The sequence below is a fragment of the Pelodiscus sinensis genome, chromosome 33 (genome assembly GCF_049634645.1).
Source record: "Pelodiscus sinensis isolate JC-2024 chromosome 33, ASM4963464v1, whole genome shotgun sequence".
Classification (NCBI taxonomy): Eukaryota; Metazoa; Chordata; order Testudines; family Trionychidae; genus Pelodiscus; species Pelodiscus sinensis.
This window is the reverse complement of record NC_134743.1, coordinates 2,092,364-2,113,746: the sequence shown is the minus strand read 5'-3', so window position 1 is coordinate 2,113,746 and position 21,383 is coordinate 2,092,364. Positions and strand designations below refer to the sequence as shown.

General features: G+C 56.9%; 2 protein-coding genes and 1 long non-coding RNA gene across 5 annotated transcripts; 1 reads left to right on the top strand and 2 right to left on the bottom strand.

Annotated features, from left to right (window-relative positions):
- Window positions 1–1,615: 1,615 nt before the first annotated feature.
- Window positions 1,616–6,604, bottom strand: LOC142823398 (uncharacterized). Its single transcript, XR_012898615.1, has 2 exons — window positions 5,409–6,604; window positions 1,616–2,360 (listed from the first exon to the last, which is right to left on the bottom strand). It is a non-coding gene; the product is annotated as an uncharacterized LOC142823398 (long non-coding RNA).
- Window positions 6,605–7,114: 510 nt separating this feature from the next.
- ERCC1 (ERCC excision repair 1, endonuclease non-catalytic subunit) lies at window positions 7,115–15,124 on the top strand. Of its 3 annotated transcripts, none has more exons than XM_075914416.1 (10): window positions 7,115–7,450; window positions 9,133–9,240; window positions 10,573–10,863; window positions 11,420–11,523; window positions 12,070–12,169; window positions 12,454–12,527; window positions 13,103–13,202; window positions 13,782–13,853; window positions 14,661–14,729; window positions 14,888–15,124. In XM_075914416.1, exons 2-10 carry the CDS (start codon window positions 9,160–9,162, stop codon window positions 14,939–14,941), a joined length of 945 nt encoding a protein of 314 aa, XP_075770531.1. In that variant the 5' UTR covers window positions 7,115–7,450; window positions 9,133–9,159; the 3' UTR covers window positions 14,942–15,124. The 3 variants fall into 3 exon arrangements, with proteins under 3 accessions (XP_075770531.1, XP_075770530.1, XP_014430688.2); XM_075914415.1 differs by having other exon boundaries at window positions 7,118–7,440; window positions 12,451–12,527; XM_014575202.3 differs by having other exon boundaries at window positions 7,118–7,450; window positions 12,451–12,527.
- A 3,085-nt stretch (window positions 15,125–18,209) lies between these two features.
- On the bottom strand, window positions 18,210–21,128 carry POLR1G (RNA polymerase I subunit G). The gene is made up of 3 exons (XM_075914422.1): window positions 20,890–21,128; window positions 19,942–20,062; window positions 18,210–19,347 (listed from the first exon to the last, which is right to left on the bottom strand). The coding sequence occupies exons 1-3, from the start codon at window positions 20,924–20,926 to the stop codon at window positions 18,666–18,668; spliced, it is 840 nt and encodes a 279-aa protein (XP_075770537.1). The 5' UTR covers window positions 20,927–21,128; the 3' UTR covers window positions 18,210–18,665.
- Window positions 21,129–21,383: the final 255 nt, after the last annotated feature.

Sequence of the window (21,383 nt, the reverse complement as noted above, 5' to 3'; positions counted from 1 at the left end):
TGCAGGCTTTTTGCGCAAGAATGGCTGTTCTTGCACAGGAACCCACAGAGCAGCCACACTGCCTGCCTGCTCTTGCGCAAGATGATTTACAGTAAAGCATGGGAAAAGAGGGCTTCTTGCACAAGAGCTGTGCTCTTTTCTAACAAGTGTAAGCTTTCTTGTGCAAGAGGGCAGTGTGGATGCTCGGCAGGGGTTTATTGCGCAAGAAAGCCCTATGGCTAAAATGGCCATCAGAGCTTTCTTGCACAAGAGAACATCCACACTGCCATGGATGCTGTTGCGCAAAGCACATGGCCGTGTTCTTGTGCAAGAGTTTTTGCACAGGAACCCGCCAGTGTAGATATAGCCCCCTGCTCGGGGCCAGAGGCAGTGGATATAGATCAGCGTGCAGCAGGGGGCTGACCTTCAGAATCTCAACCATGGAGCTTCATATGTTGTGGGTGAAGGGATGAGCAGATGGTGAGAGGACCTTGTGGTTCTGCTGCCTCCAGAATCCTCCTTACCCTCCAGGGCACCTGTTAGCAAGAGCCCACTGCCACTCAGGGCAGTGCTGGGGAGTCAGGCCTGGGGGAGAAGTTAGGAGAGAGCAGAAGACCATTTTGGTTGAGTCATTCTGTCTCCCAAGCCTTTTCCCAGCCCCGGGTGTGGTTAGGGGTCATCTGCACTTGCACTCAAGTTTTACAACTGAGCTCACAATTACGGTAAATTTCTAGGTCCAATTATTCCAACTATTTTCCCTCCCCCTATGTTCCCCACTCCCTTCCTAGGCTCCACAGCCCCTAGCACCTCCACTCCAGTGCCCATGATTCTGAGTGGTCCAGCAAGGCTAGGGGTCTGGATAGCAAAATAAGAGGAACTAGAATTGCTTGTGTATCAGCATACATTGGATCTTGTTGGTATTACTGAAGCCTGGTTGGAACTGTTTGCTTGACTGAAACCTTAAACTCAACAGTGAGAAATGAGTCAGGAAGGCTCAGCGGGACAGACTGGTATCAGACAAGAAAAATGGTCTCAAATGGTTATGGATCAATGTCCCCCTGCCGAGCACAAGATGGAATATCAGTGTCTGCTACAGGCCCCCCCGCCCGCCCCATGACACAAGGGGATGAGACGACTAGTTCATTAGATACAACTGTTGAAAGAAAATGTGATCACAGGGGACTTTAGTTTGAATGACTCACACTGAAGGTTTCATGCTGCTAGGGTGACCAGATGGCAAGTGTGAAAAATTGGGATGGGAGTGCCCATATAAGACAAAACGCTAAATATCAGGACTGTCCTTATAAAATTATCTGGCCACCTGACATGCTGCCAGTACTAAAATATCCTTGGAGTTTCCAAACATGATAGACAACAGCTTCCTAACTCAAAAAATGTTAGTTACCACAGGGAAATTCTTAAACCATAAAGAGGAACTGAAAAATTAACAGTAGCTTAGGTACAAGTGATTATGACTTGATCATGCTGATAAGGTGTAAGCTGCACAAAGTCCAGATCATTGATAGAGATACATGGTGCTTTAAATAAGCCAAATTTCCAAAGCTGAAAACAATTCTGAGCCAAAAATGGGTTGGAAGATAAATTTAATCAGAAAAATGAGAATGATAACAGGGAATCATGTAAGAACACTTTATTACAGGGGTGGGGAACTTAAGGCCCAGGGGTCAGATATGGACCCTGGCTTCCCTGGATCTGGTCCCTGAAGCTTGGGGCTCCCCTCCCAGTGTTGGGGAGCCCATGTTGGTGCTCCAGCCCCCCATAGTTCTCCCACAGGGCTGGAGCACACATCTACTAGGCTGGGCCCCCAAGGAGCTGGTGTGGGAGGGGAACATGGGGAGTGTCTTTCTCAGTCAGTCACATCAGTGAAGGGGTTGTTTTGGCTTCTTACTTGTGTGTGGCCCCAGACTGATTTTTCTTTGGGTCAGCTGCCCCAAAACCAAAAAAGGATCCCCACCCCTGCTTTACTAGGTGCCCCAAAAGCCATAATTGGTGACGAATGCCACACTGGTAAAAAAAAAAAAAAAAACCTTGCTCTAGGAGGAAAGTGAAGATAGCTAAAATAATCAGAACACGAGGGAAAGTTGATAGTGATGAACACAAATCAGAAGTTAGGACCTGCAGAAAACCGATAAGGGAAACAAAGGAACACAAGGAAAAATCGAGGGCCAGCAGACAATATGTTTTTGAAATTATTACAAACAAAAAGAATCCTGGCAATAGTATTCATCTATTAGTATATGGAAATGGTAGAATACAGAAAAGGCAAAAGTATTCAATAAATATTTGTTCTGTATTTGCGGAAAAAGCAGATGAAACCATCTCACTGTATGGTGATAACACTTTGCATTCCACTTGCATCTCTGGAAAACAGTAAACAGAAGGTACTAAAGTGAGATATTTCAGATAACCCGCATCTAAAACTTTTAAAAGAGTTGGCTGATGAGCTTGCTGGACAGTTCATGTTGCTTTTACAATACAAAAATACTGGGGAAGTTCTGGACCAAAGCTAATGTGTCAATATTTTAAAAGAGTAAATATGATGACCTAGGTAATTATAGACTCAACAATCTGACACTGATCCTTAGCAAGATAATAGCAAGCCCGATATGGGAGATGATTAAGAAAGAAATAAAAAGAATATTAGTGCCAATCAATAGGGGTTCATGGAAACCAGATCTTACCAAACTAACTTAGATAGCTTTAGTGATGAGATTACAGCCTGAGACTTCAGTAAGATGTTTGATATTTTAATTAAAGAATTACAATGATATAGATTTACCATGCCACACATTCTGAATTAAAGTCTGGTTAACTGCTAGGTCTCAGAAGGTAACAAGGGAGGAGCAGGAGGGTTTCTTATGTGGTCTTACAGGGATCAGGTATTGGCCCTCTGCTATTTAACATTTTTACCCTTCACCTGGAAGAAAACATATAATCACCACTGATAACATTTGCAGCTGGCAACCCTAAACCCTAACCAGCCTCCGCCACCTCACCGGAGCCTTAGGCAGAGAATAGCTCACACTTTAAAAAGCCAGCTGTTCTCTGTTTGATAGGCCTGGGGTGGGTGACTTCTTATGCTGTTCCCACCCCCCAGCAAAATCTCTTAACTCCCATTGGCCAATCTCAGTTTCCAGCCAATAGGAGTTGAGAATTTTTGCTGGGAGCAGAGGCCGTGTAAGAAGCCTTCTCCCTTCCTCCTCGTCATCCCCCCTTCCCTTACCTCTCATGCCTGGAGCGGATCAACGCGGAGCTGCCTGCAGCAGACAGTCTGCCTCAGGTTTCTGCTGGTAAGCGCCTCCTAGCAAGATCCTGCCTGTGGCACCCCAGCTCTTCCCTTCCCCAGCCCTCTGACCCCTCCTGCATCTATACACCCTCCCAGATCTGACATCCTAATCTTCTGCCTCAGATCACAATCCCCTCCTAGCCTAGGCCGCATCCCTGTTCCCTGCCCTAGGTCACAAACTCCTCCTTCTCCCAAACTCCCTCCCAGACCCCATTCTCTTTCCTGCACCCCAATCCCTTCCCCCAAGCTCCCTTCTGCACCCAGCCTCCATGCCAGACCCCCCGATCCTCCTCCATTAAGATCTTGGAAGAGTGTGGCCCTCAACCACTTTCCAAAATCTTGGAGTGGCCCCCCGGTCAAAAATTATTGCCCACCCCTTTACATACAGGTAGGTCGCTCAGGCCCAGGCTGTCTCATACAGGGAAGGGAGGGATCACATGAGGATTACTTATTGGGTTTAGGGTTGCCAAATGTCCGGTATTTGCACGCACTGTCCGGTAAAAAAAAAATCAGAAAATACCCGACACATGCAATGTCCAGTATTTTCTGATTTTTCCAGCTGCGTACCAGAAGGAAACCTAGCGTGGGCGGGGGGAGCGGCTGAGAGTCCGAGCTTGGAGGTGGGGCCGCGATTGCCACCGGGAGCTCTTGGTTGTGTGAGGAGGCGGGGAAGCCTCCTCCTCGCTCATGTATCGCCGGGAGCCTGCGCGGGACAGGCAGCAAGTGCCCGGGTCTGGCCAGCAGGGAGCGGGCCTATCTGCTCACTCCCCCTCCCTTCCTGGCCGGTTCTTCCCCACTTCTCCTCCTGATCTTCCCCAGCCAGCCCCCCTGCACCCCCAGCTCTGCTTCCCACTGTCCTGTTCCTCTTCCTGATTTCCCCCGGCCAGCGCTGCCTCACCTCTCCCCACCCCCACCAGCTCTGCTTCCTGCTCCCCCTTCCTTCCGTCCAGCCCCATGGCCCCTGCCCCCTGCAGCTCTGCTTCCCGCCACCCCCCTTCCTCCTGCTCCCCCCCTTTCCTTCCGGCCAGCCCCATGGGCCCCACTCTGCTAACCCTAACCCCCCCCCAGCTCTGCTTCCTGCTAGCCTGTTCCTCTTCCTCATCTCTCCTAGCCAGCCAGTGCCGCTGCACCGCCCCCGCCTGCTCTGCTTCCCACTTCCCCTTCCTCCTGGCCAGACCCACTCCCCTCCCAGCTGGTTCCCCTCCCCCGATATCCCGCTGCCAGCCCTGTTCTGCCTGCCCCCATGACCAGCCCTGCTTCCCATTGGCCCCCCATCTCCCCCGGCCAACCCCGTTGCCTCCCCCCCCCCCCCCCGTTTCCGGCCAGCACCGCTCCCCTCCTGGCCAGTCCTTCTCCCCCCCCCTCCCCCCATGAAGTCTGGTTTTTTTTTTTTTTTTTTTTTTAAATGACTACCTGGTAACCGCTAGTGATCCTATCCCTGTGATTACCACAGAGATTTAAACTGAGAAGCAACTTGCCTCTCCCCAGCCCCAGGTTCTTGGAAGTTGTTTTTGTTTTTTTTTTTGCTCAGCAACTTTGGTCCGCCCGGCCCCCCTCCCCCATTTTTCCTTCAACAGAATTTTTTTCTCTGTGGTTTCTGGGGGGAGGGGGGGTAGTATTTTTGTTTCAACCATCTGGCAACCCAAGTTGTGTTACCCTAGGGTATCTGATACTGGCCTGTCAGCAGACAGGATACTGGGCTGGATGGACTGTTGGTCTAACCCACTATGGATGCTCTTATGTTCTTAGGGTACACACAGCACAACCACAGTGCTCAGGTTCACACCCACCCTCATATATACAATGCACATGGTACAGCCTATCACATACACAGCACACATGGCACAGCCAGGCTGCTCATATCCAGACCCAGCCTGTCAAATACATGGCATGGCCAAGCCACTCAGGGCCTAGGGTTGCCAGGTGTCCGGTATTGACCCGGACAGTTTGGCATTTTCGCCTCCTGTCCGGTAAAAAAAAAATGCAGAAAATACTGGACACCTAAAATGTCCAGTATTTTCTGGTTTTTTTCCCCTCCCAGGTGAAAATACCATACACTTGGCAACCCCACACTCAGCAACTGGGCCTGGGCCCAGGCCCTGCCCCTGGACACCCTGCTCACCTGGTTCCGCAGGGAAGATCCCTTCTGGCTGGACCAAGAAAACAAGATGGCCACCTGCAAAAAGCCTAAAGACTTGAGCAAGGGGAAACAATGCCTTCCCTTGGTCTTAGTGCTCAACCTCTCCTCTTCCTATCCCTCTTATGATTCTGCATCCACTTAAAGGGGCCATTTATTTGCTTAATTTTTTTTTTTTTTTTGCTCTGCTCAACAACTTTGGTCCCCCCCCCCCTTTTTTTCCCCTCAACAGAATTCTTTCCTTGGTGTTTTTTTTTGGGGGGGGGGCAGGGGGAGAAGGGTGTGTTCAGTATTATTGGTTAAACCATCTGGCAACCCTCTCAGGGCCACCCTATCATGTACACAGTGCACATGGACTGGCTACTCAGACCCAGATCTAGTCTGTCCTGAAACACAGCACACAGAAGCCCTACAATCAGGCCCAGGCCTGGGCTGCATCCTACATGTGTTTCCAAGTCTAAAAAACCCCACCCTGGCACTGTCTTTCAAACAGGCCACCTCATTGCAGAGTGAGGGGGAGTCAAGTCTAGGCCACATTTTAACAATTTACACACCAATGTATCATTTTCAGGATGTTGATGTGCAAGGTGACTGCACCAACACTACACCTGAGAACTAGAAAAGGAGATGGGGGGAGGGAGGGATACTTGGGCTACGTCTAGACTGGCATGATTTTCTGCAAATGCTTTTAACGGAAAACTTTTCTGTTAAAAGCATTTGCGGAAGAGAGCGTCTAGATTGGCACGGAGGCTTTTCGGCAAAAGCACTTTTTGCAGAAAAGCGTTTGTGCCAATCTAGACGTGGTTTTGCGCAAGTAAGCCCCGATTGCCATTTTTGCGATCGGGGCTTTTTTGCACAAAACAAAGGACTTTTGCCCGAACGGGAGCAGCACAGTGGTTCCACAAGAAGCCCTGATTTCTTACATGAGCTTGTCAGTGTTCTTGCGGAAATTCAAGCGGCCAGTGTAGACAGCTGGCATGTTTTTCCGCAAAAGCAGCTGTTCTTGCGGAAAAAACTTGCCAGTGTAGACACAGCCTTGCAATGCAGCCCCTGGCCCAGCCATGGGCAACTTAATTCACGGGATACACGTGGCCCATGGAGGGGGGGGGTGCCCTGTGTGGCCTACAACACTGCGCATGCGCAAAGCTGCCAGATACGCTGGTTTCCGCGTGATCAGGTTTTGCTGTTACTCACCCAACACGCACGTGACGCCAGGTAAGGTCGGCGCTGGTCGGTAAGAGCCACGTGCCTGTTGCAGCCAATCACAGCGCTGCCATGGTTCCCTCGGCACCGCACATTGGCTGTGAGAGCGGCGCTCCGCTGCAGCCAATCACAGCGCTGCCATGGTTCCCTCCGCACCGCACATTGGCTGTGAGAGCGGCCTCCGCTGCAGCCAATCACAGCGCTGCCATGGTTCCCTCCGCACCGCACATTGGCTGTGAGAGCGGCGCTCCGCTGCAGCCAATCACAGCGCTGCCATGGTTCCCTGGGCACCGCACATTGGCTGTGAGAGCGGCGCTCCGCTGCAGCCAATCACAGCGCTGCCATGGTTCCCTCCGCACCGCACATTGGCTGTGAGAGCGGCGCTCCGCTGCAGCCAATCACAGCGCTGCCATGGTCCCGTGGGGGCAAGCCCGCGCATTCGAGCCCCCCCAGGGCCCCCTTCTCCCTGAAGCGCACTATCTCCTGAGGGGACACATGCCCCTCCCCCCGCCCTTCCCCTGACACCAGCCGCACCGGCTGTGAGCGCCCCCCGCCATAGAGCCCGGAGGACCCGAGGCTAGAGAGGCCCCATTAGCCCCTCCCGCGACCATAGAGTCTCGGCGGCCCGAGGGTAGAGCGTCCGGCGGGCGAAGCCGCTCTCCCTGGGCGGCACGCCATAGAGTCTGGAGACGCGGCGGGGCGAGCGGCCTCCCTACGGGCCGTCGCTGGACACCACAGACCCGCGGGGCGGGGCGCGACCCCAGGCTCGCGCTCCATGCCCCCCGCATGCGGGGTCACGTCACACACGGCGCCGGTGAGCCAGGGTAATGCGCATGCGCGGGGGCAAGAGGCGCGCGTTGTTTTGACTCGCGGCGACAGAGCCAATCCCTGCGCGGAGGGGGCGGGGCGTAGCCTTACTGCCCGGGTGCCGCAGCCCACCCGCTGGAAGGCGTCACGTGACCGGGCGGAAGCGGGTGGGGCCACGAGGCCTGAGCTCTGCTGCTGGCGGGAGTAGGACACGCTGAGTCCTTGCGCTTGGGGAGGGGGCATCCAGGCCTGGCCCCTCTCAGCCCCCAGCCCGACCCCGGCGGGGCTCCAAGCCCTGCCCCAGCCCACGTGCCCTCGAGTCTTTTCCACCCCTGTGCGAAATACATTTTGTTATGTACCCGGGTGCGGATGTGCACCACCAATAGAAACCCAAACCTAGCGCTGGGCGCTCTGCTCATCAGCGGGGCACAGTAGAATCTCTGCTCAGCGGCTGCCCCCACCCCATGCCCTGACTAGAGGTGTCAGTTTTGGTTGGGTGTATTTCTGGAGACTTCATCACATGACATGCTTTTTAATTTAAAAAGAATCGGTGCTTCCTGGAGATTCACTGGGAACTCTCGTCCTTACCGCCCCCTCCCCCAAACTCTGGCAGGCAGTGTCAAGCCCCCACCTGGGCAGGGAGTACTATGTCTGGAATCCTGGATTGCAGTGGGGGAGCCAGCCCTAGTCCTACTGTTGGGGGCTTCCAGGACCTTCTGGGAAACAGAATAATAGAATATTAGAACTGGAAGGGACCTAGATAGGTCATCGAGTCCAATCCCCAGCATTCACGGCAGGGCCAAGTACCATCTAAGTCTTTCAGTGCCTGACCCCCTTCTAGCCATAAAGAAAGTCCCCTGAATTTGTCCATGACCTTGGGGTAGGGTTAATCACAAACACCAGGCTGGGAACCCCTGCCCCAGAGTCATTGGGTGCATCTAGACTGGCAAGATTTTGCGCAAAAGCAGCTGCTTTTGCGCAAAAACTTGCCAGCTGTCTACACTGGCCATTTGAATTTGCGCAAGAGCACTGACGTTCTAATGTAAGAATTCAGTGCTTCTTGCGCAAATACTTTGATGCTCCCGCTCAGGGATAAGCCCTCTTGCGCAAGAATACTTGAGCAAGAGGGCCAGTGTAGACAGGCACCTTCATTTTTTGTGCAAGAAAGCCCGATGGTTAAAATGGCCATCGGAGCTTTCTTGCGCAAAAGCACGTCTATACTGGGCTCTGATGCTTTTGCGCAAAAGCACTTTTTGTGCAAAAGCATCCGTGCCAATCTAGACGCTCTTTTGCAGAAATTCTTTTAACGGAAAAACTTTTCCGTTAAAAGTATTTCCGCAAAATCATGCCAATCTAGACGCAGCCATCCTGTATTACCCCCTAACAGATAGGTCTGTATAAGCAAGTAAATCTAGCATCAGTCAAGCATCAGGATAGGACAAGACCTTCACTGCCAGTGGCCACTTGTTACTGATTTATACCCAGGGGACACTAATACAACATTCTCACCTGGGGCACCTCAGCTGTAACCCCAAGGAATGGGCTGCCTTGAGCCAGTGGCGACAGCAATGCTTTGCAGTGCTGAGCTCAAGCCCCTGAAAGCTTTTTGGTGCATAACCACAGGGCTATGGACTCTCCATAAGCTGGATGATGCAGGTTCTTGCACCTGTCTGCAGTGTCTGCTCTGGACTCTCCCCAGGAATCGCTCCAGGCTGGGTTGTGAAGAATGGAACCCATGGAGGCAGCCCAGACCCCGGAGAAGAGGAGGAGGTTCACCGTGCAGTTGCAGGACCCTGAACACAGCACGGTAGCAAAAGGATCATGGGTGGCTCTTGGAGGGGACCTGATAGGTAGCTGAGTGTGTTCAGGGCCCTTGAGATTCGCACACAGAGCAAGAGGCAGGAGGCCCCTAGCACCATGCTGGCTCTGTCCCCCCTCCCCCCCCCCCAAGTCCCCAGATACACCCTGCTTATCACCAGATGTTCAATTGCATGCGTGTGTTTTTTCCGCATGCTGCACTGGCTCTGGCCAGATAGCCCATACAGCAGGCTCCGATCAAACTGCCCAAAGAAAATGTTATTGCTAACAAACCACAGTGGTAACGCCCCAGCTCAGTGGTTACAGGTACACTAACTCATGCATGCCCTTGCCAATGGACCAGCCCAATTAGCGATGGGACTTTCCACTGCCTCCTAGACCAGACAAAGAGTTTAAAGCAAGGTATGAAAACAAACAATCCAGGATACACAACTTACATATCACCTTCCACTTTTCATGACGTTTGTTACCTCTCTTTGTACTTTCCTCCCGATGTTACAAACAAAATATTTCCATTTATTACCTTTGTCAAACCTTTTCATCGCGTGCTAGGTTGAGGCGTTCTTGTGCTGGCCAGCTGGAATGTGTTTACACTCAGGGTGCGTCTAGACTGGCAAGGACCAGTGTACTGGCTGCTTGAATTTGTGCAAGAGCACTGACTTTGTAATGTACAAAATCAGTGCTTCTTGCGCAAATACTTTCACGCTCCCGCTCAGGAAAAAGCCCTCTTGTGCAAGAATACTTGCGCAAGAGGGCCAGTGTAGACAGGGAAGAACTGTTTTGTGCAAAAAAGCTCCGATGGCTAAAATGGCGATCGGGGCTTTCTTGCGCAAAATCGCGTCTAGACTGGCCACAGACACTTTTGCGCAAAAGCATCCGTGCCAATCTAGATGCTCTTTTGCGGAAATACTTTTAACGGAAAAACTTTTCAGTTAAAAGTATTTCCACAAAATCATGCCAGTCTAGATGCAGCCTTAGTGTGCTTTAGCCATGTTGGTGACAAGTTTGTGTACTGGACTCGCAGGCAAGCATCTGCTTTTGGCAGGGCCTGGCAGTAGTTCATAGCATAACTTTTGCTAACTTTCGTTCAGGCCTCAGGCCTCACACCAGGCTCATGCTTCAGCCTTTCTCTTTCTACTGCTCTGCTCAGTTGGAGGCCCTAGCACAGAACTGGCTCTGCACTAGCCTCAGGGCTCCCAAGAAACACCCTGCTGGCACACTTGGGGTCACTCCAACTCCTACCTAGTGCCTCCTGAGAGGTCCTTGCCCCCACACAGCTGATTCTGCTTTTTCTCACCCAGGATTTGTTGCTTTCCACTAGGTGAGGCCTCTCTTCAAATCATCTTGCTCTTCAGCAGAGCCCAGGGCCCCTGCCCTGCCTGGGGCCACTTCCTATGCTGAATATGTTGTCACCGAGGCCTCCGTGCCAGTCCCCCGGCCTGTCAGGGTAACAGCTGCACCCTCGGGGTCTGGAGAGCAGGATACCTTGGGAGCACTCCCTTCAGGAAGCGAGGCCAGTGTCATACTCTCTGCTGCCCATGGGGACTCAGATCCCAGTCCCGTGCTGAAACCAGGGACCAAGAGCAACTGCATCATTGTCAGCCCTCGTCAGGTGAGGGGCTGCCTGACAGGCTCTTCTCCTTGCTGTTGCTTGGTATTGGAGGGGGTGCTCTCTCTGCAGGAGAGGTCTGTAGAGCAAGGGTATCCCCAGGCCCTGGCTCTCATTGCGCTTGGCTCTTGTGCTGTATGGCTCAGTGCCCCCATCCCCATCCAGGGCTTATCCATCTGGGCCTCTCTCTGGTGCCCCCCATCAAGGGCTCATCTGCCTACCCTACCCTCCCCTGGATGCCCCTGGCAAGGGTTTGCCCAACCCCACTTTCCTTGGCCTCTCCCCAGCTGCTCCATTAAGGGCTTGCCCATCCTGCCTCTTGCAGCCTCTCCTGCAGCCCAGCCTGTCCCCGGGCCTTACGTCAGGGACTCACTCAACCCCTCTCTCCCAGCCTCTCCCTGGTGCCCACATTGAGGGTTCACCCTTGCCCCATCCCTTGGCCTCTCTATGGGGACCCCCATCAGGGGCGCCTCAGCCTCTCTTCCCAGTCTCTTGCTAACGCCCCACCCAGGCTGCCACCCCATTTCTGATGCTGGGGGGATTCCCCGTCTCTTCCCAGCGGGGGAACCCCATCCTGAAGTTTGTGCGCAACATCCCCTGGGAGTTTGGTGAGATCGTCCCTGACTACGTGCTGGGCCAGACAACATGTGCCCTCTTCCTGAGGTGGGTGAGCTGACAGCTGGGAGAGCTGAGCATTTAGGGCAGGTGTTTGGGATCAGGCCAGTGGCTGGGAAACCTGGACTTTTGGGGGTAGCTGGGGGGCAGGCAGATGGCTGGGAGAGCTGGACTCTCGGAATGTCTGGGGGGCAGGTCGATGGCTGGGAGAGCCAGGTTCTCGGGATATCTGGGGGGCCGGCTGATGGCTGGGAGAGCCGCGTTCTCAGGGGATATCTGGGGGGCAGGCTGATGGCTGGGAGAGCCGGGTTCTCAGGGGATATCTGGGGGGCAGGCTGATGGCTGGGAGAGCCGGGTTCTCAGGGGATATCTGGGGGGCAGGCTGATGGCTGGGAGAGCCGGGTTCTCAGGGGATATCTGGGGGGCAGGCTGATGGCTGGGAGAGCCAGGCTCTCAGAGGGTAGTTAGGGGGCAGGCCGATGGCCAGGGGAGTGGGGCTCTCAGAGGGTACCTGGGAGATCCAAGGCTGGGGACAGGCAAGGAGAGTGAAGTGAACAGAAGAGAGGTTGCTCCAGTGCTCTGCTCGCTTCACAGCCTGCGGTACCACAACCTGAATCCCAAATACATCCATGAGCGGCTGCAGCGCCTGGGGAAGACGTACGCTCTGCAGGTGCTGCTGGTGCAGGTCGACGTGGTGAGGAGCCCCGGCACCTTGGCTCCCTCCTGGCCCCCAACTAGACCCTCTCCTGCCATGGTGCCTTGCGCACTCCCTACTGCAGGGCTGGAACCAGCTCCCACCCAGCCCCCTCCCCGTAGTGATGCTCCTGCTTCTCCAGCCTCCATGGCCTTGCTCAGCCATTCCTGTCATCCCTCCCCCTTCATCCCCCTCAAAGACTCCCTGCCTCCCGTCTCCTCTCCCATCTCGGTGGGGAAATTGCCCCCGTATAAGCAGGGAATCGCTCTTCTTTGCTGTAGAAGGACCCGCACCAAGCACTGAAGGAATTGGCCAAGATATGCATCCTGGCCGACTGCACTCTCATCCTGGCCTGGAGGTGAGAGCCCGCGGCACGGAAAGTCAGTGGCTGGGCTGGGCGGGCTCCATGCCAACAGGGCTGGGAGTGTCCTGCCAAGGGACAAGACCTATGGAGGACCTGGGGACTGGGTCAAGCCATCTAGGGCGTGTCCTGCTAAGGGGCATGGGACCCAGGGCCGCACTCCCATCTCTGCGGAAATGAATTTGAGCTGGTGGGGACCCTGGGGATGTGGCTGCCAGTGCGACCTGACTCCTGGGCAGGCAGGTCCCTTCTCCTGGGAAGCCCAGATCATGCTCAGCTGGCCGGGGGTGGCATGTCTCCCTGTCTGCCTCCGTGCATGCCTAGGCCTGCAAGCTGGAAGCTCCATGATGTGGGGCACCTTCGCTTGGGAGCATGCTGGCCCTGTGAAGCTCAGGGCAGGACCAGGCCTAAGCATGGAACTGAACACCAGCCATAGCAGTGCTTGGCTTTGAATATCACTCCCTGCAGGCTGGCGGGTCCAGCAGGCCTCAGCTTTGTGGCTTCAACCCTTTGTGCTGTGCACCAGGCCTCTCCCATCGTCTCCTGATTCCCGTATCTCTGGTTCCCCTCAGCCCTGAAGAGGCCGGACGCTACCTGGAAACATACAAAGCCTACGAGCAGAAACCAGCAGACCTGCTCAAGGAGAAGGTGGATCAGGACTTCCTGTCCAAAGTAAGGCTACCCTGCTGTGTGCTTCACTGCAGCAGTGCCATGGCAGCACCCCAGCTGGGGACCCCTGTGCCGTGAGCTTCCACACAGCAGTGCCCTGCCAGGGTTCCCTGTGCCGTGAGCTTCCACACAGCAGTGCCCTGCCAGGGTTCCCTGTGCCGTGAGCTTCCACACAGCAGTGCCCTGCCAGGGTTCCCTGTGCCATGAGCTTCCACACAGCAGTGCCCTGCCAGGATTCCCTGTGCCATGAGCTTCCACACAGCAGTGCCCTGCCAGGGTTCCCTGTGCCATGAGCTTCCACACAGTAGTGCCCTGCCAGGGTTCCCTGTGCCATGAGCTTCCCCACAGCAGTGCCCTGCCAGGGTTCCCTGTGCCTTGACCTTCCCCACAGCAATGCTGTGGCAGTACCCAGCCAATGTGGTGAACTTCCTCAAAAGTGTCCTCATCAGGTGTCCTAGAGCAGACGTGTCTCTCAGCAGTGTGCCGTGGGCAGGGAGAGAGGAGTTCAGCCCATGCCTGGTGTGCGTGTACTTGCCCGGCCAGGGAGGGGCGCTCCCACTCACAACCTGTGTCTCTTCCCAGGTGACCGATTGTCTGACCAGCGTGAAGTCAGTTAACAAGACGGACACACTGAGCCTTTTCTCAACATTCGGGGTGAGCCACCTGCTGCACATTGGGGGCAGACTGGGCCTTGCAACAGCTAGCTCCGAGCTCTGCCTTTTGGGACTAGGTAGCTCCATTGCTCCCTTCCCATCAGTTCACCCAAGACAGGTGCCCAGCTGAGTCTTTCCTTGCAGTGCAGGAGTTTGTCGGAGCAGGATGCTACTGTTGGGGAGGCATATGACAAGATGGCAAACTGGACTGGTCCCTCCTGCTGGGCCCCCCATTGATTTTAGCTCCCAGCCTACTGGAGCCCATGGGAGGACACATAAAGGGCTGCCCTTACCCCTACGCAGAATACACAGCTACCACGCATTTGGGGCATTCATCCACCCACCCGCCTCTTCCTGTCCCTGCCCTGTGGCTCTGCTTCCTCCAGAGGGTCTAGTTCACTTACAGTGACACAGCCTGGCAGAGCCAGTAGCAGGACATGGAAAGAGCCAGCCAAAGGGTAATGAGCCATTTCACAGGCAACTGCCAACCCCAGGTCTGTTTCTGAATTTCCCGCTAGTCAACGGGGGCCTTCGTTTAAAATCGGCTTTTAAAATATTTCAGTAGCGTGTTGCTTAAGATTGTATAAAATCACAGCTCTAAAAAATCATCATCTGCCCCCTAGAGGGCCCCATAAACCCTAAGTATGGCCCTGGACACACACGGGCTGCCTGCGAACCATGTCGCAGTGCAGCAGCAGCATCGGGTCTCTCCTTCCCCGTGAGCGTGAGGGGCAGAGTGCAGGGAAGGACCTGGCAGGGGGCTCCTTGTGCTCCAGGGGTAATCTGACTCTGAACATTGTCGTTTCAGTCTCTGGCGAATATTGCACGAGCATCCAAGGAGGATCTCTCCCTCTGCCCAGGCGTCGGGCCCCAGAAGGTGAGCAGGAGCAAGAGGGAGAACTCATCTTCCCCCAGTGCCTTATCTGTGTGGCAAAGGGGCTGCAGGGAATCAGGTGGGAGTGTGCGGAAGGGGCACAGCAGAGGAAACTGCTCCAGGCCCTACCCACTCAGGTCCCTGCTCCAATTTTTTTCCAGGCCAAGAGGATCTTTGACACCCTCCACCAGCCCTTTCTGAAGATCCCCAAGTGAGCAGAGCCCTCCCCTGCGGCACTGCCAGCAGCAGACAAGCAGGAATACATAGCCCCCTTGCCTGCCCAGCCTGGGTCCTGCCGGCATGCTGTTTGCCAGGGCTTTGGGGGACACTGTGCAGAACCAGGTGTTTGTGAGTCTGGACTTTTGACAATAAACCACACTGTGCAGCATTGCAGCTTGGCTGGACAGTGTCGGTTTGGTTCGTGGCACCCTCCTGCCCAAGCTGTGGGCAGGCTCACAAGAAGTGTGTGGGGGGGAAGGGGGCTCATCACATCTCACTGCCGGGGCCAGATAATGGGGGAAGCAGAAACGTGAGCTGGTAGCTGGGGAGGAGCATTTGGCATCAAGGCTCCCAATGTTCTGGGGAAAGGAGCTGGCTGGCTCAAGAACCTCAGCCCAGGAAGCATGAGGGGTCGGGGAGCCCCACCCGGTAGCCTCACAGCCTGTGTAGTAGTGTGCAGCTTCAGGGACATGCATTGCAGGAGTCTGCACCACCCTGGCACTCCATGTACAGACACAGTGACCCTGCCAGCCCCTTCCCTTCCTGCAAGCCACTGGGAAGCAGCAGCCAATAGCTGCTAGTGCAGCCAGGGGGAGATTTCCTAGAGCAAGGACTCCAGAGATACAACACTGTCTTGATTCACTCCCCACCCTTGTGTGTGCTTGGGCCCCGGCAGGGAGTGGTCACAGACCTGCAAGAGAGGCGCTATCATCCCAGCTTTGGAACAGTCTGTAGGAGTCCTTAGAGGGGTCTGACTTTTCCTCAAGGGCTCGCCTTGGAGCTTCACCATCATCTTAAACTGGGCCTCTAGCAGCACCCCAGAACCTTTCAGCACCTCCCACTGAGACGGACCCCTGGGGGAGACATACATATCCAGGGATCAGTGCCTCCTGCAGGTCCCACATGGTGCCGGCAGAGGTGGAACACAGCATAGGAGTCCTCAGGTTAGCAGAGCAGAGCAAAAGCTAAAGCACAGGCCATAGGGGGCATGCAGAGCCCCAAGCTGGAGTGAACGAACCCCTGTCATCCAACCCCCCCCCCCCCCCCCCGCATCAGATTCCCAGCAAGACCCCAACAGCCTGCCCTTAGCTCCCACTCCACCGAGCTAGGGAGAGGCAGCTCAGCCCCTGGGGAGACTCTTCCGCTTTGGGTCCTTGGTTGCTAAGCATCAGCATCTAGGCCCCTCAGATGCTCTCCTGATCGGTGTGAGAGACCCACATAGCCCCAGACAGCTGCGTGCCATTCACCCCCATGACTTAGCCCACCCTGAAAGAGCAGACAGCCCCTTCCCACCCACTGGGAAACTGAGGCACACCCAGGCCTCATCCAAACGATCCCCCTTTTGTCTTAGAAGTTACTGACTCCAAACATGGCCACTGCCACACACCAGGGAGCTGGGAGAAGGGGAGCAAGTTATAGGCAGTTCAGGAGCAGAGCAGGGCTCCAGGGCAGCCCCAGAACCAGGACTGAAAAATGTGGGTGGCCGTGAGCTGTTCCCTCTAGTTTTCCCATGCGTGTCTGGAAAGAATTTTGGTATTTCACCAATATGGAGGTGGTGTGGTGGGGGTGGGGCAAAGGGGTTTGGAGTGTGTGGGAGTGAAAGCATGCTGTCTTTCAGGGGAGGGCTTGGGGATGACGGATTCAGGAGGGGGCTCAGGCCTAGGGGTTGAATGGGAAGGGGTGAAGGCTTCAGCTGTGGTGAGACCAGGGATGAGGGGTTTGGGGTGCAGGCCGCCCTAGGACTACAGAGGGGAGAAAGGACTCCCCCAGCTCTCTCCCCACCATGGCAGCACCTGAGCTGTGGTAAAGGGGGTTAGGGTCTCAATTCCAATTGACATTGCTGTTGGTAGAGCAGAGACCCTGGGCACTGTTCAGCTACCCGGTAGGGTACACCACACATTATACCTGGGAGTTAGGAGTTAAAAAGAGGCAAGTTAAATAAAATCCCTCGAGTTGGACTAGTGGTATCTGGGGGGTACAGTGATTCAGTGGGGGCAGGGTTTCAAGGGTTTGGGGGGCAGGGATTCAGTGGGGGGCAGGGTTTCAGGGGTTTGGGGGGCAGGGATTTAGCAGGATTCTGAGGGGGCACAGGGAGTCACTGAGGCTTACGGGGGTGCTCCCCTGCCAATGGTCTCTGATCCTTCACTAAAGGTGCTGAGGGGGGCACCTGCAGCCTTGACCACCCCTCCCCAGTACTGGGGCTCCACCAAATGGCTGCACATACTATGCCCATGGCGCTGCTTGGCTCCCCTCCCCTAGGGACACAGGCCCTGCCTGCTTCCCATCACTTGCATCATTTTTTCCATCCATGTGCAGAATAAAATGTATGTGCACCCAGGCATGCAAAGACGTGCACCATCAATAGAAACACAGGTTGGCATCTTGGCCACTCTGCTAACTAGCTGGCAGGCATTTGAATCTCTCCTGGGCAGTCTTGCAAGCGCTCAGCTCACAGGAAACACTGATGGGGACATGAGCTGTATGACTCTCTCCAACACCCAAGCTTAAGGCTGTCCCTGCCCCAGCACGTCCTGTAGTCCGAGGGCTGCTAGGAACTAGGGATGTAATAGGGTAGTCAATTAACCAACTAACAAACAAAAGCTTATAGGCTAATGCTATAGACTACACGCATTCTCTCCCACCCCCCCGCTTGCCAGTAATTTTTTTAGCAGGTTGGCCAGCAGCCTGGCTTAGTCCTGACTTATGATGGGTCCAGAACCTACCCTCACTGCAGCTCTGCATTTAAAGTGTATTAGAATCCAGGCAGCCAGGCAGCCCAGCTCAGTTCCGGCTTGCACTGGGTCCGGGAACTCAGACCTCTCCCTAGACAGGGGCTGCTGCCACCCCGCACCGCTGCCTCCTCATCAGAGGCAGCAGCTTAGGGTGACAGGCAGCCAGTCCACAAGGAAAGCTGGTTTTTAAACTGGCTCCCCTCACAGACCAGCTAACACCTGGCAGGGGTCTTCTTGGGAGTGAGGCGAGCGCACTGGCTGCCGGCCACACCCCCAGGGACTACAGAATAGTTGACTAACCCATAAGAATTCATGAGGCTACTCGACAATTCTGTTAACATGCCTACTAGGAACCTCCCAGCTCCAGCCCTGGGGAAAGACAAGGCAAGGCGCCAGACTAAATCCTTCCCCCCAGTGGAGGAATGGGGGTGCCTGGCCCCAGGAGGAGTTAGCTGCCCTCTTACCCCCAGGGAATGGTCACTGGCAACAGGGAGCACCCTCTAGTAATGGCAATGAAAGGAGACAGAACAAGTCCCCACATATACTTGGATTTATAAACAAAGACAGAGATGCAACAGAACTCTCCATGGTCCCTCCCAGGATCCAGTAGCCACCTAGACTGCAGCCAGCAAGGTTTGGCCAGTACCCATCACAAGCACCAAGTGTGCCCAGAACAGCCTGGCCGTGCAGTCGCCAGCCAGGGTAAGAACGTGTCCTGTTCGGCCTGTAGCTGCCACGGCTGCCCCCTCATTCCCATGGCAGCAGGCACTGCATTGGCATCGCTGGATGGCCCCCAAGGAGCAGGGGGCCTGATGCAGCTAATGCCCAAAGAGGGACGCTGGCACTATAATCCAGCTGCAGGAGATGTCCCATGTGAAGTCAGCAGTCCCATCTCTGGAGCAGGCAGACACCGCAGCGGATGGGGTGGGATGTTCCAGCCCCATGGCCACTCTGTGCTGACGGCCAACCCCCAAAGCCTTGGCTGCATTCACTCCTGGGAGTGCTCAAACTCCTGCTTTATCGAGCTGGGGTCCAGCAGCTCAACCTTTCCTGGCCAGGTAGCCTCCTCCAAAGCCTCGTACTTGTGCTTCTTTCGCTTCTTCTTGTGCCTGGGGCTCGGCTCCCCCAGCATGGCCTCCTCTGCCCCCCTCAAACCTTCCTCCTCCCCTCCAGGAGGTGCAGGGCCAGAGTCACTGCTCCCCCAACCCCAGGACTCCTCAGGAGGCTCCTGCTTTATTGACACTGGCAGCTCTACTGGCTCCTCTTTCACTCTCTTCTTCTTCTTCTTCTTCTTCCTGGCAGACCCCAGCTCCTCCTGCACATCTGTGGCTGGTGTGGAGGTGGCTGCCCCCTCCAGACACCGCGGCTTTGGGCTGCCCCCAAAGGGTAGGAAACGCTGTCGGAGGCCCTCTGGAACCTGGGGAGCTGGCCTGGCCATGATGGCCTGACCAGGACTCCCGCTGCTGGGGTCCCCAAATCTCTCGCAGATGCGTATGCAGCCATGGAAGGAGGCTGTGCAGGACGGCTGGCCAGGGCGAGTGGAGGACGTTAGCAGGCAGGGACTGTCCGATTCCCTCAGGGCACTGTGGATGTCAAAGACCCGCTGCGTCCCATCAAGATTTGTCTTCAGTGTCTGGAACCCGACCAGGGGCACAGCATGGCCATCCAGGCTGAGGGGAAGGCAGGAGAACATCAGGTGAGCCCCAGGCTGGAACAGCACAGTAACCTGGGGCATGGGCTTGGAGGCAGCCTCACCCACAGGCCAGAGCCGCAGCCGTGCACCCACGCGGGACCAGGGCTCAGAACTGGCCGCTGTGTGAATCCCGGGCTTTGCACCACCCTCTGAAGAGCCAAAGGCAGTGCAGAGCTTGGGGGAAGAGCAGCAATTTCTCCACCCTACCTGGCCATGACCCTCCCTTCTGGGAGTCACTCCCTCCCCAGGGGGGAGAGCACTGGACGGGAAGGTAAGAGGCCCCACGTGGGGACGGACGGACAGATCAAGGGCAAAACCTCAGCACATCCCCGCGTAGGGGGCAGGAACGTCACCCTCACCACACACAGGGAGAGAGACTTGTCCAAATGCACCCAGTGAACGTTAAATAGACCCCCACGCACCCCAGCGCCAGGAACAGAGCCCAGATGTCCTGGCAAACATGCCAGGTCCCCAGCTCTAACCACTGGACACCACTCCCCAGCCACAGCCAGAACCCAGAGTCCAGGCTTCTCCCCCCCAAACCCCAGCAGGTCCGGGGCCTGCCCCTCACCTGTCCGGGCTGAAGTCTGCAGGCGCTCGGATCAGCCACAGCTCCTTGGAGGGGCCCCGCAGCGCCTCGGGGGTGAAGGGGCTGGAGGAGAAATCCGGGGGGCACTGGAACCGCGGCAGCCCTGCCAGGAGGACACGGTAAGGGGCGGATTATATGGGGGCTGCTCCAGGACCCCGGGGCAACCACGGGGACCCCCTGGCTGGTTCCCCCGCGCCGCTCGGGGAGCCCCCCCCCCCAGGTTCCCCCGCGCCGCTCGGGGAGCCCCCCCCCCAGGTTCCCCCGCGCCGCTCGGGGAGCCCCCCCCCAGGTTCCCCCGCGCCGCTCGGGGAGCCCCCCCCCCAGGTTCCCCCGCGCCGCTCGGGGAGCCCTCCCCCCCAGGTTCCCCCGCGCCGCTCGGGGAGCCCTCCCCCCCAGGTTCCCCCGCGCCGCTCGGGGAGCCCCCCCCCCAGGTTCCCCCGCGCCGCTCGGGGAGCCCCCCCCCAGGTTCCCCCGCGCCGCTCGGGGAGCCCCCCCCCCCCAGGTTCCCCCGCGCCGCTCGGGGAGCCCTCCCCCCCCAGGTTCCCCCGCGCCGCTCGGGGAGCCCTCCCCCCCAATTCCCCCGCGCCGCTCGGGGAGCCCCCCCCCCAGATTCCCCCGCGCCGCTCGGGGAGCCCTCCCCCCCCAGGTTCCCCCGCGCCGCTCGGGGAGCCCTCCCCCCCCAGGTTCCCCCGCGCCGCTCGGGGAGCCCCCCCCCCAGGTTCCCCCGCGCCGCTCGGGGAGCCCTCCCCCCCCAGGTTCCCCCGCGCCGCTCGGGGAGCCCTCCCCCCCCAGGTTCCCCCGCGCCGCTCGGGGAGCCCCCCCCCCAGATTCCCCCGCGCCGCTCGGGGAGCGCCCCCGCGCCCCCCCCCCAGATTCCCCCGCGCCGCTCGGGGAGCCCCGCCCCCCCCCAGGTTCCCCCGCACCACTCACCCGCCAGCGCCTCCCGGCGGGACCCGGCCCGCTCCATGCTGCAGCCGCCGAGCCTCGGGCCACGTGGGGCTGGGCAGAAGCTCGGCTCTCTGGCCCCGCCCCGGCCGGGCGAACTCACTAGCCCGGCAGGAGGAGTCCTCTTTGCGCCTGCTCTGTCCCCCCCCCCCAGCTCGGGACTTGGTGCGGTCCCGGCCTGAACCGTCCTCCTGGGCGCGTGTGGGCAGCCCCTCCCATGTCCTCTGGGCTCGGCCCTCGTCAAGTGGTTCCGGCGGGGGCTCGCGCGCAGGGACAGCGCCCCCCTCCCCCTAGCGGCGGTGCCCTGTATGTGCAGCCTGGGGCTTCGCCGGAGTGGCAGCGTGGCTGGAAGCTGATGACCTGCAGCCTGTTTCCCCTCCCCTGCCGCAGGCTGTGCTCCTAGGTTATGCCAAGGCACTTTGCTGCTTGCACCCAGCAAGCCATGCAGCTGGCTCTGGTTCAGAGCCTCGTCCTCTTCC

What these genes read in the sequence shown, in the direction of transcription:
- ERCC1 (XM_075914415.1), top strand. Translation starts at nt 9,160, where the DNA reads ATGGAACCCATGGAGGCAGCCCAGACCCCGGAGAAGAGGAGGAGGTTC. An exon ending in ACATGTGCCCTCTTCCTGAG is followed by an intron (nt 11,524 to 12,069) that starts GTGGGTGAGCTG and finishes CTCGCTTCACAG; the next exon opens with CCTGCGGTACCACAACCTGA. An exon ending in GCCTTTTCTCAACATTCGGG is followed by an intron (nt 13,854 to 14,660) that starts GTGAGCCACCTG and finishes TTGTCGTTTCAG; the next exon opens with TCTCTGGCGAATATTGCACG.
- POLR1G (XM_075914422.1), bottom strand. Translation starts at nt 20,926, where the DNA reads ATGGAGCGGGCCGGGTCCCGCCGGGAGGCGCTGGCGG. An exon ending in CCGCCGGGAGGCGCTGGCGG is followed by an intron (nt 20,063 to 20,889) that starts GTGAGTGGTGCG and finishes TCCTCCTGGCAG; the next exon opens with GGCTGCCGCGGTTCCAGTGC. An exon ending in GCAGACTTCAGCCCGGACAG is followed by an intron (nt 19,348 to 19,941) that starts GTGAGGGGCAGG and finishes CCTTCCCCTCAG; the next exon opens with CCTGGATGGCCATGCTGTGC.